The 14,024-nt window shown below is 38.7% G+C and overlaps 2 protein-coding genes across 4 annotated transcripts in view; one reads left to right on the forward strand and one right to left on the reverse strand.

Moving 5' to 3' along the window:
- The window catches only part of LOC145212325 (protein DOP1A-like), a 42,702-nt gene that overhangs the window by 13,112 nt on the left and 15,566 nt on the right, over positions 1–14,024 (forward strand). For both annotated transcript variants that reach the window (XM_080080416.1, XM_080080417.1), the window contains exons 28-30: positions 676–836; positions 11,731–11,843; positions 12,908–13,078. In XM_080080416.1, the coding sequence (XP_079936542.1) occupies positions 676–836; positions 11,731–11,843; positions 12,908–13,078 (445 nt within the window). The remainder of the gene's footprint in view (positions 1–675; positions 837–11,730; positions 11,844–12,907; positions 13,079–14,024) is intronic.
- Positions 5,015–10,483, reverse strand: LOC145212327 (uncharacterized). 2 transcript variants are annotated; one of them, XM_080080421.1, is made up of 4 exons: positions 9,849–10,483; positions 6,261–6,523; positions 5,986–6,184; positions 5,015–5,862 (listed from the first exon to the last, which is right to left on the reverse strand). In XM_080080421.1, the coding sequence occupies exons 1-4, from the start codon at positions 9,898–9,900 to the stop codon at positions 5,756–5,758; spliced, it is 621 nt and encodes a 206-aa protein (XP_079936547.1). In that variant the 5' UTR covers positions 9,901–10,483; the 3' UTR covers positions 5,015–5,755. The 2 variants fall into 2 exon arrangements, with proteins under 2 accessions (XP_079936547.1, XP_079936546.1); XM_080080420.1 differs by lacking the exon at positions 9,849–10,483 and adding an exon at positions 6,986–7,146.

Raw genomic sequence — 14,024 nt, forward strand, 5'->3', positions numbered from 1 at the left:
TTTTGTTATTAGCCGTGAATTCCGTGAATTTGTTTTAAGGTCAATCATGTCGTACGACTCGATCGACATTTCAATCAAAGACACTTGCAGGGTTCTTTGCACCAAGATAAATTAAATTGTTCTTTTTCTGTGATGATCTTGAAGCTCGTAACTTAATCTTAAATCTGTGTTTATGTGAGTCATTTTACCCTTGGGCTTTTGTAATTTTATCTGTTTGGGTTTGTGTGCAGATCAATGCGTGTAGTGATATAATACACATCGGGTTCTGTAGGCGGCGTACGCAAATATAAATCTGTATTGAAGATAAACATCACAGACTATTTTGCGCACATTTTTTAACATTGCTGATTTACCCTAATCACATTCCCAAACTGACAAACAATATGGCCCTTCAAAACTGAAAACTTAAAAAAACAAAACTTTTTCTAATTTCGACATAACTTACTGTTATAGGTATTACGCTTTCAAGTTAGATGTTTTCGTATTTCTTTACCTTGATAAATTTATGGATTAATGATCGAAATCCACCATATTTTAGCTGGACGAAAATTAAATGCGTACGAACACACTTTTTATGTATAAACGTACGAAATTTATCATAAAATAACTGAGCTAAAACCTTGTGGAAAAAAATGATCTGGCGTCAAATAATATTTTATTGCTTTATCAATGAAGGCGCTCTATACCAAGTCTCAGCGACACAGAGTTAGGTTATTGGTGGTGTGGAAACAATCGTTCATTCATCGTCAGTTTCCAAGCGAACTTGCTTCACCTTGTGCGTTCCATTATCGCCTTCGAACATCGATGTACCGAGATCGATCCAACACGCTTTCGAGGTAAGCTTTCTGGCGTGCGGCAACTTTTTAACCGAGGTACACTGCTGTTGCTGTCGGATTTTGGTTATTGGCTTTGAAAAAATAGTCGGGAGGACGAAAAATCGTTGGTAAAAAAATTAATTAATTTCATTTTTTTACATTCGAGGTAGTTTTTGTGGCCATGTGATGGTTACAATTATCTACCATACATGAAATGTGCAACATCAAAACCGGGTTTTATAAATAAAACCTAGTAGATTTTTTTCCAGTGTAAAAAGTAGGAACTGTGTAAACAGTCTTGCAGCATTTGGTTTTGTAAAAGGTTACATGGGTTTAATTCTATCCTGTTACATAAAACACTTCCTAACCGGCCGCCGGGCATAAACGTTCAGGCAGTTTTTGTGTGTTTGCATAGATTCCTACCATCTCAAGGCATGGGATTTTACTATCTTACGGATATTATATTTAAATATTTACATCTATACAATAACAGGAGTTCTTCCCTGTCAGTGGCGCCTTGTTTTAATACGTCGCATCGTTTTAAGCCATCAAAGACTTGAAAGTGTTACACGCTACGAAATCTAGATACGATAATGCGTTGTGCCACAAAGACATCCACCAATCTGGAAAGATAATCTTGCAAATCATGACAGCAATTTTCTCCGTGCTGCTGTAATTTTACACCAAAACCGGGGCGTTATGTTTATCTTATTTTTCCCGGGCATACTCATTTTGATTTCCATATAAGGCCCCCTTATTTTAAATGTCAAATAGGCAAAACAAGTGTTTCTGATCTTAACCAAGTATGGCACAATAATGATGGATATTGAAGGCTTTTGACACGATGAAGTGGTTGACAGCTCGACAAAGTTTACTTGGCTTCTACTTGGTTTTAGACTGTATTAAAAACCCTAAAAGCCATTTAAACCAGCTGTTTTTACCGTCGTGGTTATCGACAACGAACCATATAATTTAACTTTTTACAAAAAGATAAAGTCGCTTGTAAGTGCAGTTATGCAGGGAGAACTTCCTTTGTACCCCTAGAGATTGTATCTTACAGCCTCAAATGTAAACTTTTCTCAGCATTTAAGATTCCTGCACTTGGGTGTCCAGTTCCTAACAATCGCGCTTCTGTGTATTCTCACCTTGTAATGGTAATGGAGACGCAAATGAGAACCGGGTGTAACGGACTTAAGTCTGAAACCACATGACATAGCACACCCGAATCGACTTATTTCATGGTTACATGTCTTTGTATTTTAAATTTTGGGAATAAATGCTATGAGTCTTTATTTAGATTTTGATGTACAGTCAAACTTCGATACTACGCCACCTTGATATTATGCCACCCTCGCTACTATACCACTTTTGATCGTCACCAACTAAATTCAATAGGAAATATATGTACTATGCCACCCCTTACCCTTGATACTATGACACATGAGAGTACAGTATTACTGTATTAACGGCCTGGTTCCGGATTGAAAATTGACAATTTTCGGTTTGAGCTCATGATAAAACAGAGAAAACATGAAAAACAAATCGTTACCACATTGCAATTAAAATTGAGGCACTGCAAAATAGTTTCCACTTTTGCATCATCTGCGTTGTTTGCGTTTTTTTAATTTTTAGTCAATTTTTAAGGTTTGAACTAAATGCATTTCGATCAGAAACTAATAAAAATCTAATCGTTTCTTGCATAAATTTTACGGTACGTTATTTAAATAAGGCAAACTTATAATGTTAACGGTTTCCTTGCGCTAGAAGGAACATGTCATAAGGCAGAATGATGCACAGATACGCTTTACAATCCAACATTCCTTGCTGTTGAAATTTCACCGGTCGCTGTAGGCCTTGTTTGCTGCACACACGTCCGCCCTTTTCGTGCCCCAGTTCGCGCTGCAACCAAATCTGTGTTGTGCTAACAAACATTGACTAGCAGTCGAAGCATTGCGAAAAGTCCCGGTGCTGTGAGGACGCATAAGGCGCTCATATTTCAATACTGATTAGATCTCGATTGATTGAAAACATCCCCAGGCCGCCCGTGTGCTTTTACAATTGTTCTACGATGCCTATCATGTAGATAGTCTTCGTTTGTCTTGACGACTTCGATGGAATCCGTGGTTTTGCAGAAGATGGTGCTTGCTGCCGATGTCGCCACATACTTTGTAGTTCACCTTTTATCCCGATACATGTTTTTACAAGAGCCAGCCCAATTTAGGCGATGTTCTGACCTCCGGTGACAAAAGAAAAGATTTTATCGACAGATGCGTACGTCATAACGAGCCGGTGATTCGTACCAAATTGTGGGGAAAGTAAAATGACTTTCCACAACATTCTTAAATGGTGAAAGTTTCGTGTTTTTTTTCTTGTAACGGATCGTGACGTTTAAATAAGCCTAGCAGGAGTATCACCTTTGTTTTGTAATTTAAAAATAGAAGAACAACATTCTTTAGCTTAAAATAGCTGTTGCCTCATTTTTCTTTGGAAATACTGTATGACAGATTCGCCAAATTGACTAATCGTGTTTTTTTGCCACAATAAGTTTATCCAAAACATGTCTTATAAGTCTTATATATTTGTGAAAGATAAGCAATCTTTGGTTTATATGCAAACTTTTGCAAAACAGTAAGCACACTCTGCACAAGGGGTTGCCTGACACAAAAAATGCAAAATGTACGTTTTATCTCACTTGTTTTACTCGGGTTTCACGAAACGAGCGCTCCTGCCATTTTTAGGACTTAGTTGCGCATCGATTACGCATGGTTTGGTCATTTGCTGCGGTTGGCTGTTACATGTTAGGGACAACTATACCTTTTGACCATCTGTCATTACCTGCAATAACGCTGCCAGTACATTCAACAAACCGCCACACAACACATACATTAAAATTTTACACATTTTCTGATCGCAATAGGGAGGCTGCTTCGGCATTTGGCCTTTTACAAGTGTTGGGTGTAATAGACAATTATTCTCAGCTGTTGTTTCAAAATTTTGCGTGTTTGCTGATTTATGCAATGTAATAGATACTGTAAAAACAGGACTCAGTAAGTTCATTGCGTGACAACTGACTTCTTGATATGCCACGAGATTCGAACTTCGTGTTGTTGCGGTACAAGTTAAGCCGAAAAGCCGAAAAACCATTTGCTCGGTTTACTGAAGGAACGTTTGCTCCCTTAACCAAGTGACATTTTTTATGTTTTGAAACCCATAAACATGCTTTTAATTTTTTTATTAATTTTATTTGTTCCAAACCTATAAATATAAATGTAGTTGATCCGATAGAACATGTAAAAATGACTTAATAATTAACCTGTAATTTATTTGACGTCAATTGTTAAGTTAGTTTTCGAGTGGAAGGTAAATGAACGAAGTACGCCAATTTATTGCAACACGGGTAATCAATTTTGTTTCATACTTTTCGGCTTTGTTGAACAAGCGCCATACGAGCATCAGGTTACTGCTATTAACAATCACTTTGAATCGAAAAAAGCTAACTACAAAGTAGCAATGAAAATTTTTATTAGGTTGGTCTTCCATACGATTATATAGTAATATTCATGACGACATTTATATTGTCAACGTAAAATATTTTGTTTGAAACCGCTGAAATATTTTGTTGGAAACCAAAAGGTCCACGCGGGTTTCTTATTTACTTTGCAAATAAATCTGTGGTTTCCCACTAGCCGCTGGGGAAACCGGTTGTAGATATAGCTTTATTGTAATCCGTGAAAAGTCTTTACACAATTTTATGTGAAGCATAAAAACTGTTTGCCCTGCAAAAGAGCTTTCTGATTACATATTTGCGCGCAAATCAATGGCACGTAGTTGCTCACAGTTTAGTTGCTGTGTTTAGTATTTGTCTAAAATCAAAATTATGAACGCACTTTTGTAATAGATCAACATAATTTGCTTTACAACCAACATCGTCCTGACAGTCCTTGTCTTTTGTAAAGTCAAAGATATTTGAAATAAGTCCGATATCGCATCGTGATGTATTGATGAGTTTAATTTAATTATCACTGAGCCGTGCTCATGCAACGTCGCTAATCGTTAGTTAAATTATTGCATGTCACGTTCCATCGTGACTGTGACGTTTTGTTCTCTGACTTAAACGTGTTGTCCGCTTTGATTACTGTTTTTGCCAAATTAGTAATTGTATTTATATTCTAGTGGATTTCTGACTTGAGACAATCAACTTACTTTGTATAAATCTTTATTCTTCGAAAAAATACATGTTGAAATTAAAGCGCATAGAAACTGTACACAATTAAAAAAAACAGTAAAAAAACATCGAAAAGAAATGTGCAGCAACAAATAATGAAAAAGACACGAAGTCGATTGAGTGTTTTCGATCACCACAAAACCGATTAGTTCTTATATCCGCATGTTTTGCTGCGGAAGAAAATTTTTGCAAGACGATTGCGAAAATTATAACCTCCTGGCACAAAAATCGCCTCAGCCTGCAGGCAAGTTATTAATTTTCATGTTCTGTTTTGTTTTTGCGAAGATGGCACCACAAACACGGTCGATAAAAGGCCCTTGTTATCTTGCGCTTTTGTTTGTTTTGGGCAATTTTAACAATGCCGTTTTCAAAAAAAAATATCGTGTGAATAGAGTTATCTTCATTTGCATTCAAATGTAATTAAAGCGGTATTTCACCACGTTTTCTTTGTTCTACAGCTCGTTTGCTTTCCAACTTTATTTCATCTTTGTCGCGTTAAAAAAAATCCAAATTTGATGATTGCAAAAAACGAGAAAAATGCACTTCAAGCTTCACGTATGTAAATAAATTATGCGACAAAAAGTAATTCATCATGATCTTGCAGAAGAAATTTTCGCTTCCACAGTGAACACAAACTATTTCTGTTTCTCTCTTCCGGCGCCTTTGCCTCCATAGTTTTAAATCTTTGCAACGTAGCGAGTTCTGATTGGACAATTTACAGAAGCTGGACTCCCCTTGAGCACACGTACTTGAAGCAGTAGCTGCAAAGATACTGGAACATCTGGTTCAACCTTGGGATATAACGGTTGCCGTGTTTCACTCCTAAAAATGAAATGAATTATTAAATAAAATGCTCAAACCAAAAGATCTATGTGTACAACAAATACCGAAACCAAGATTTATTTGTGATAAATCAAAACTAAAGAAATCTTCAAATGTGCTTACTTAGTGTTCTGCATCCAGCTTCGCGGTCCACCAAGTGACACATGTTTTGGGTTTGACAGAGACGTTTAACTCTCTGTCTCTTCTGGTGAGCTGTTGACGATTTTCGGATCGCACTTTCCAAAACCGATTTATTTTCTTCTTTTCCTTCTTTCTTCTCTTCCTGATGTTCGTTGCCGAAAGATCGAAGAATGTCATCAAACTGTAATTGTGAAACAGAAAGTTACGAATTTGTGACTCACCATGTGCAAAGTCTGACTAATATAAAAAAAACTTACAATTCTTTCATTGTTGGAGCAATCTGGCATCATTCCCTTCCATTTTCCCAGTTCACAAGTCATAGAGGTGCTTCTGTGTGGCCCAGATGGGTCCAGAGGACACGAATAGGTAAAGGTGCAAGAGACGCCGTTGGCCACCGCGTCAATGACGTTACCCTTGTCACCGGTCACCATGTCTGCATCACAAGTCATGTTCGATGCGAAACTCCATTGGTGCGTTGGTTCGGTGATCTCGGCCAGTTTGCATGTCTGCGGCTGTTGACCTGTCAATAAAAAATAAGTCCGGTTAGTTATGACCAAACACCTGCCATTCGATGCCATTGTTTACGATATCTGCACGTGTGGTCGCCAAGATCCGTAATCGCGCATTGTAGGCTACTATTGTATGGTATGCTTCGGTACTGATACCAAAACGATGTCAATTATTGCGCGTAACTGTAAGAACTTGGAGCCAGATCAAATGTCATCTCGCCTACGATGCACTTTGAATCGTCGGAACGTTGTGAGCTAATAAGGCTCAATTGAAACGCGCACCATGTGTCACCATCAGCGCGTGCCATTCAGCTCAAAGACAAACAAACATCAAAAAACAAAGACCCGTTCGCGGATAAGAACACTTCTATTTACAAACGTTCCGTTCGACCAACCGATTTGCAAATATCTTGCGCTATTAGCGATATTGACGCTTGCAACACGGCAGATAAAATATCGCATGTGTTTATCACCTGGAGTCATCCGTACACGGGTTTTTCCAAGTATAAGGCAGTCGGTGAAGCTAATCATCGCACACAACACGAGGAACACAACTTTGCAAAGTTCCATTTTAATTTTTTCAGTTATCTATAGTCTTTCTAAAGTTATAATTTGTACCTGGGAAACAAAGGCAAAAGTAAATAAACCTTCTTTTAACTTAAAACTCCCGCCATTTTGCTCTTTCCAGCTTTTCAAACAATCTTATTTTCAGCTTAATCATTTGTTGACCCTTGCGCTTATGTGAATTGCCAGTGGGGCAAGGCGAGGTTAATATACCAGCGGCCTTTTTTCATGCGCTTTGCGTTTTCAGGGCGACGTGGAAATCGGCTCGACTCGCGGTTTCTCATCGACCTCGCAAACTCTGTACTTTCCCGCGTTGCTCTCTTGTCTTACTCATACTTAATTAAGCATCCATAATTTACACGTTGCCTCATTTCCATCGGGCACTTCAAAGTCACGAATATGCATCACAGGCTCAACTGTATACATGGTAATGAGAAATTCGAAGTTTGGCCTTGTACGTATTTTGTCGCAGGAAACAATTTGCATTGAATAGAAAGACACAGGAATGCTACTAAGATGTTATTCTAACGCTATTACGTAAGGTTGAAAGTTTCGCTGGTTCGCTTTGTTTACTGGTAAGCGGATTGCACAGAACGCAGCAGTTTTCGATTTCTTGCTGAGTTTGTAAATGATCTGCGCCAAGTTTGTAATCGCATCGACATTTACACACCTGTGACGAAAGCGAGATTGAAAAGTATTATTATTATTCAAAGTGCCGCCGGAACTTGGAATGTTAGAACCACTTTGTTCCAGAACTTTCTACATTCGTTGCATTCGCATTAATTATATCGTTGTTCCATCGAGACAGTTTATTATTTTGAAGTGCCCTTTGTGTGTCCGAAAGGTGATTTTTTGCTTTTGAATCGTTTGATGTTTCGTATTTAATAATAACTAAACGCAAGTTTGCCTACATGGGCTTCCGTTTATTTCTGTGAAAGTTTGAATCATCACGAAGACCAACGCTTGGGTAACATTATCAACCAACATCAAATTTCCTGGTTTCGCAACGTTTTAGTTTTGTTTCTTAATATTATGTTTTTTATTGCGCAATCTCGAATTTCGTCATTTTTTTAAATCGGCCTCATTTAACTTAACCGCCATTTCCCACCTCCTATATGTCATGTGAGTTCGAAGCATTGCGTGTCATGTAATGCTCTTACAAATTCTTCACCTACAAATCGTGACTTCCATTCCGCAAAAAATTTGGTCACCATTACTGGCATGACGTCAAATCCCTAATTACGTGTTCCTGCACTTTCCAGCGACAATGGGGGTGACCATTGGTCCAGGTCCCTGTGTGACCTACTTTGAATCGCGCGAAGGCATTTCCATATTCATGCAGTTAGCGCTTGTAATGCCACGCCCACACAAAATATTGATGTGAAAATTGTGACTGGGCATATTTGGTGGGGCGTGTTCAAGATTCGACAAACAAGCTCTTGCGCTTTCTCGCACTTTCTCGGGCCCCGAAACTGCTGGTCAGTGTGTGACTTGCCGATAAATGAGTTGGTCGTGGTGACATTTCATGTGCAAGGGGAATGACGCATCGGGGTTTGGCAAGCATTTGCTGTTCTTTGTAATTAAAACACAACGTTTGCACGCACCTGCTATCCGCTGCAAGCCTGCGATTTCCACGGGATTTTTTTGTATTCCTAACGGAAAAATTTTCAGACTGAGAAACTACGTGTAGGTGGACGTGACTAGACATCTTATGACCAATCCCAATAGTGATAAACATCAGTGACATATCTACGTAATTGCGGTCACTGCGTCGCGAAAGCCGATGTTTGAGTCAACACATATTATGACGAAAATACCGCGGAAATAAAAATAATCAAAACACTGTATTTAGCGAACACTTGTTTGTCGTTGAGTCTATCAAACCAATCGGCGGCAATTTTCCACTCGATGGCGCAATGGATCGAAGATAGTTCTAAAATGGTGTTTGTTCGGTTTTAAATTAAGTGCTTAAGGCGAAATGGCAAACCGCGCCTCACACAAAACTAAACTGGGAATATTTACAAAAAGCAAGATTCAAAGTCGACTATTAAAAAAATCTACAATGAAAAAAAAAAAGCATTTCCGATTTAGAAATGTTTTTTTCTATCTTACAAATTAGCGTTAAAATTAAAAAAAAAAAAAATTAAAAACGTTTGCGCTATCTACAGGTCTTTGGTTTCCGGAATTTATTGTGTGTCTGTTACAAACAGCCGTCGAAAATATTGACCCCACTCAGCGCAAGTTGCATAGCTGCCGAAAATATTTATCGTGCATTTGGATAGCGTAAAGCGGTGACATCAAAGTTTTGAAATCGATTTATCGGTCGCTTTCATGCTGCGCTTAAGTGTTGAACAATTGTTGATAGCCGGTTATCGTTTGTGTAACACAGGTGTTGCGCCTCACTAAAATTACAACCTGCTTTGTCAATTCTTTACAAGACGTTAAACATTTTTGCACATATCGGCCGACCATGGCGTAATTGTTATTTCGACACCTGAATTATGCTTTGTGACAACGTTACAATTATCACAGTGATTCAGCGATGCTCTTCGTTGTGGGACGAAGATTTTTTAAAAGAAATATGTGTATTTTAAGGACTAAAATGAGTCGATACACACGTTCTTAAAGTTTTCGAAAATCGTGATTTTATCCTTTGTAACTGTTAAACATGCTACAAGGAGTTATTCAAACCTTTGTCAACAGCTTTTGATAAAAGTTTATTTTTGTTTGCAAATATAAAACCTAGCAGAAAAAATTAAATAATCTCCTCACCTTTAAGAAGGGCGGCGACGAAAGCCAGTAGCATTCTTTGAAGAGGATTCATTTCTTCTTTTTCTTTTTAAACTCAATCAATTCAATATTGAACTCTAATATGATCTTTGCGTAACGTCTACGAACATGTGAATGGTAACCGGTTACTGTTTGAACATTTTATGGTCAGTCAAATACGCTATGAATCATGTAACTGAGAAACTAATGACTTCAGCACTTTCCTTCCTGCTCTGATGCTTCGGCGTAGTGACGCATCAAAAATCGTCACCTCCAAACTAAACTGGGGACATCGAATTCGAATTGGTAAAAAAGAGTTATTATTGGGCGTACTGAAACAGATGTTTCCTGGGAATCAATTTCGCCTCCGGGCCATACGAGTGGTAATTTCGTATCGTTTATCCTTTAACAATCTCACCAAAAATGCCGATTTGCCGGTGTGAAAAAGATCTTTTGCATCTCAGCGGCCTTGTGGTATACAGCTACTTGCCTTGCCATTGGACCTGACCTAAAGAATAGTAAAAAAACAGGTTGCTCAACCTCCAAACCTTTTCTTCTTAAACATCCACCGTTTCTCGATACTATTTTCTGGCAATGGGGTGCTCTTTTTTATTTCAAACAAATTGATTAGAACCACTGCTATTTGTTCCCAACGGCCTTTACCGCTACATAATCACTTGTGCAATCCTTCGGCGACTTTTGTCTCTAGCGGGCAGCGGACAATGTTGGCTCGTTTTATACCTGGCACCGCAGCTCTTAATCCGATTTCCAATTGAACTATCTCGATGGCCGCGAACCTTCATAACTTCGTCCACTCGCTTGCGTTCATAAATTACTGCTTCGGTATATCCACAACTGGTCTGTAATAATTCATCACACATAATATGAAAGGAATACTTTAAATTCGACTTAATATAGAAGTCGGGGAGAGTCGTTATTGTCGTGTCTGGTTAAAATGACGAAAACAAATGAAACAGTCCGACTATATCTATCAGTTATTTATTTTAGTACGCGCTTGCGTCAGGTTGTGTCTGCCTGTGGCAAATCGTGTAAGATGACCTATACCACGGGTGCGACGTTCACCATACATGGAAAGGTTGCCCGTTATACTATACGTTTCTCTTTAGACCAATTTTAACTGGGATTCACCTCGTGGCAACTTTGCAAGGAACTTTAAAAGGCAGCGCTGTCGATCTGAGCCTGCCTCTAATACGAACCAGGAAGTCTAAAAAAATCATGTCCTGCATCAACCACCACCAACAACAAGACCCACTATGGAAACATGTCATTTCTCGAACAGCTACAAAAATAAATCCCGATCTAAATACAAGCGAGTGACTCTGCTGTGTTGCGATCTAAAAACGGGGACTTTACGAAGACCGAAAGTTCCTATTCATTGCTGCTGTTTCGTGAACTATACTCCGCTTCTGGTCTATGCAACATGCAACATTAAGTAACAATTTGTGAAAAAGTCCTCGTTTTAGTGTATTAAATCCAATTGCACCTTCCGGCCCAAACCGACTTAAACCCAACCTTGGGGTGAGGCGGACGGTTTGACTGCTGGATAATGTCTATTTAATATCCTGTCTCAGTGCAAGCTGACACAGACCTAACCCATGCTTATAATTTGTTTAGTTTGCATTAGACGCCGTAGGCTAGATTATTTTTCGGTGTTCGCTTACCAAGAACCTTGCAAAATGAAGCGTTTTTGATTTCAAATGCGTTTTTGTAAATGTCAACGAAAGGTGCAAGTAGTGATTTGCCGTCGTTTGAAATGTGAAACTTTTCTGGTCTCGGCCATACTACGTGGCAAATGATACAGCATTTTAGGGTAAATGCATTTTCTACAAAGCCATTTTGGTTATTAAAAGATTTTTTATCACAGAAGCGCCGACGTCACCACAACCGGAAGAAAATCGACGAGGCTATCTTTCGAACCTTCCCTTATCAAAGCAACCTGCTCTGCTGAACTCCATCATAAAAGTGCTGCGTTTGCAGGTACATGCACGCAATATAGTTTTAATTAGCCCCTTGAGTTATGCACAGACCTTTTGCAACCTTCAACGGATCTCCACATCAGCTATATACAATGTCACAGTTCGATTTAACTATTAAACGTTCTAGCAGTCGACATCATGCAAAGTTTGACTGTTAAATACCAAGGCGCACTTAATTGAAACGCTTATTATCACCCGGCAGCTTGTGGGAATACGTACGAATATTATTCTCTCTTATTTGTATGGTTGCTCGCAATATACTATTTCACAGACAGTAAATGTATGTTTAATTAAAAGTGTCGACATTTTTCAGTATTTTAAGTGTCTTTTTAAATTTTTGGCTTCCGTACCACCAGGGAAGGCTTCCGATAGCTCCCACTTTGCACGATTTTACTTAAAAGGCTGTTTGAAGAATTTTTGCTTCAGGCAAAGCCAACCTTGGTACTAGTGTAATTTTGTTTGTTTTCCCTTTCCATTCCGACATGCGTTTTAGACCGGAAAATTAGGCATGTCACTTGCTATGAACAACTAATTTTTCATATTTCGACTCTCAAGTTTAACCTCAACTAATAAAATCCGGTGCACCTCGCTCGCCCTTTTCGTCGCCAGTCCATCTCCGCAAAGATCTGATCAACTATGATTTTTGTTTAGCTACGCGCTGATATATTCTCGAGAGTGCTGACTTCAAGATTTTGCAACACGGTTTAATTCCAGCTGACTAAATGATGCTATTGCGAAATTACTGTGTATTTTTGCCAAACCGCAATTTTCTTTTGAATGCTTCCGCCTTGAACACATGTAACTTGTAGCACAGGTTTGTATTTAGCTTCTGCGACGGACAAATTTCTCGGTGGTAATTTTGTCCGGAATTTTAAAGGTACTTGAAGGCGACTTTTGGTTAGCAATGGCAATTCACAAGTGGGAACAAAAGCTATGCTAAGCACGGACGACCGCATGACCCGATTTTACTGTTTTGAATCTTGTAATTTGCTCGCGACAACAACATTCAACACAATAATTAAAAACCTCAAATGCCTTAATTCCCCTCCTTCGAATTCCTTGCAGTCTGCTCGAGAACTTCATTCTGATTGGTTGGATTTTGTGACGTCGTCGCTGCCCCACATGTCACGTGCCCTGCCCACTATGCTGACTCCGCTTACGTTACAAATTTGCCGAAATTTGGAGAACGCCGCCAACTGTTATGTAACAAGCAACACTAAAGTTCCATCTGGAGAGGTAACGTAAAAATGTTTTTTTACCTTTCGCATAGTGAAATTGCATTGTCTAAAATATTTTTACTATTTACGCCACAATAAAATTTGTACCTCAAACGCACTAATGTAAATTTTTACCCCGGTTTAAACCAACTTATATCTGTGAAAATTGGGTGTCTGTTTGTAAAAATAATACTCGCTGTTTGGACTTTGAGCGTGCCCTTTTTGTACATACTTTATATTTAGAAAGTTAAACTCCAATGCCTGCAAACATGACGAACCATGATTTGCATTTTCAAAAGTACAATGTACATTATATCAGGACATAGCTTCATGCTTCTGGTTAGATGATGAAATGTTGCACGGCGGGACGTACGTTTCGTCAGAACATTTTCTTTCTAGAGCAGTGGTTCCCAACCTTTTCGTAGTCACGGACCCCTTTTATAAATTTTATAGGTCCGCGGACCCCCAACGTAATTTAGTCTTGTTTTGTTTTTCGTTTCCTGCATTATACGGTATTACTTTTGCCTTTTTAATCAAAATTTAATGAACCTTCACAGTGCTTGAATCTCAATTAAGTTCTATACTAAAGCAGTCAACGCAACTAAGAGAAAATTTTTCTGGGGTACAAAACCTGTAACAAAGCACTATATGTTTGATTGTTCTTGTGTGTTGTGATGTCACAATTGAGGTAACAATCACAAAAATGTTAATTTTCCCGAATGTTTAATAAACAGTTTGCACTTGCAAGCAAGATTGTAAAAACGGTTCGAAAGCTCACAAATTTTTTATTGTTGGTTAATGGTACTTAGAATGTTTGCCTCCACGGACCCCCTAAAACCATCTCACGGACCCCTTGGGGGTCCGCGAACCCCAGGTTGGGAACCACTGTTCTAGAGGATCTATGTCTGTTTTTAGTCCTGGAACTTGCACAGCGTAAAAGCGTGTTTGCCTACAACAAAACCTAG

Source organism: Phallusia mammillata, chromosome 2 (assembly GCF_965637545.1).
Source record: "Phallusia mammillata chromosome 2, kaPhaMamm4.hap1.1, whole genome shotgun sequence".
Classification (NCBI taxonomy): Eukaryota; Metazoa; Chordata; class Ascidiacea; order Phlebobranchia; family Ascidiidae; genus Phallusia; species Phallusia mammillata.

Bases quoted from the DNA above. Each gene is read 5' to 3' on its own strand.
- LOC145212327 (XM_080080420.1), bottom strand. From the start codon at position 7,082: ATGGAACTTTGCAAAGTTGTGTTCCTCGTGTTGTGTGCGATGATTAGC. The intron at 6,524-6,985 runs GTGATAAACACA...TTTTATTGACAG, and splicing joins CCGTGTACGGATGACTCCAG to GTCAACAGCCGCAGACATGC. The intron at 6,185-6,260 runs GTAAGTTTTTTT...TCACAATTACAG, and splicing joins GCTCCAACAATGAAAGAATT to TTTGATGACATTCTTCGATC.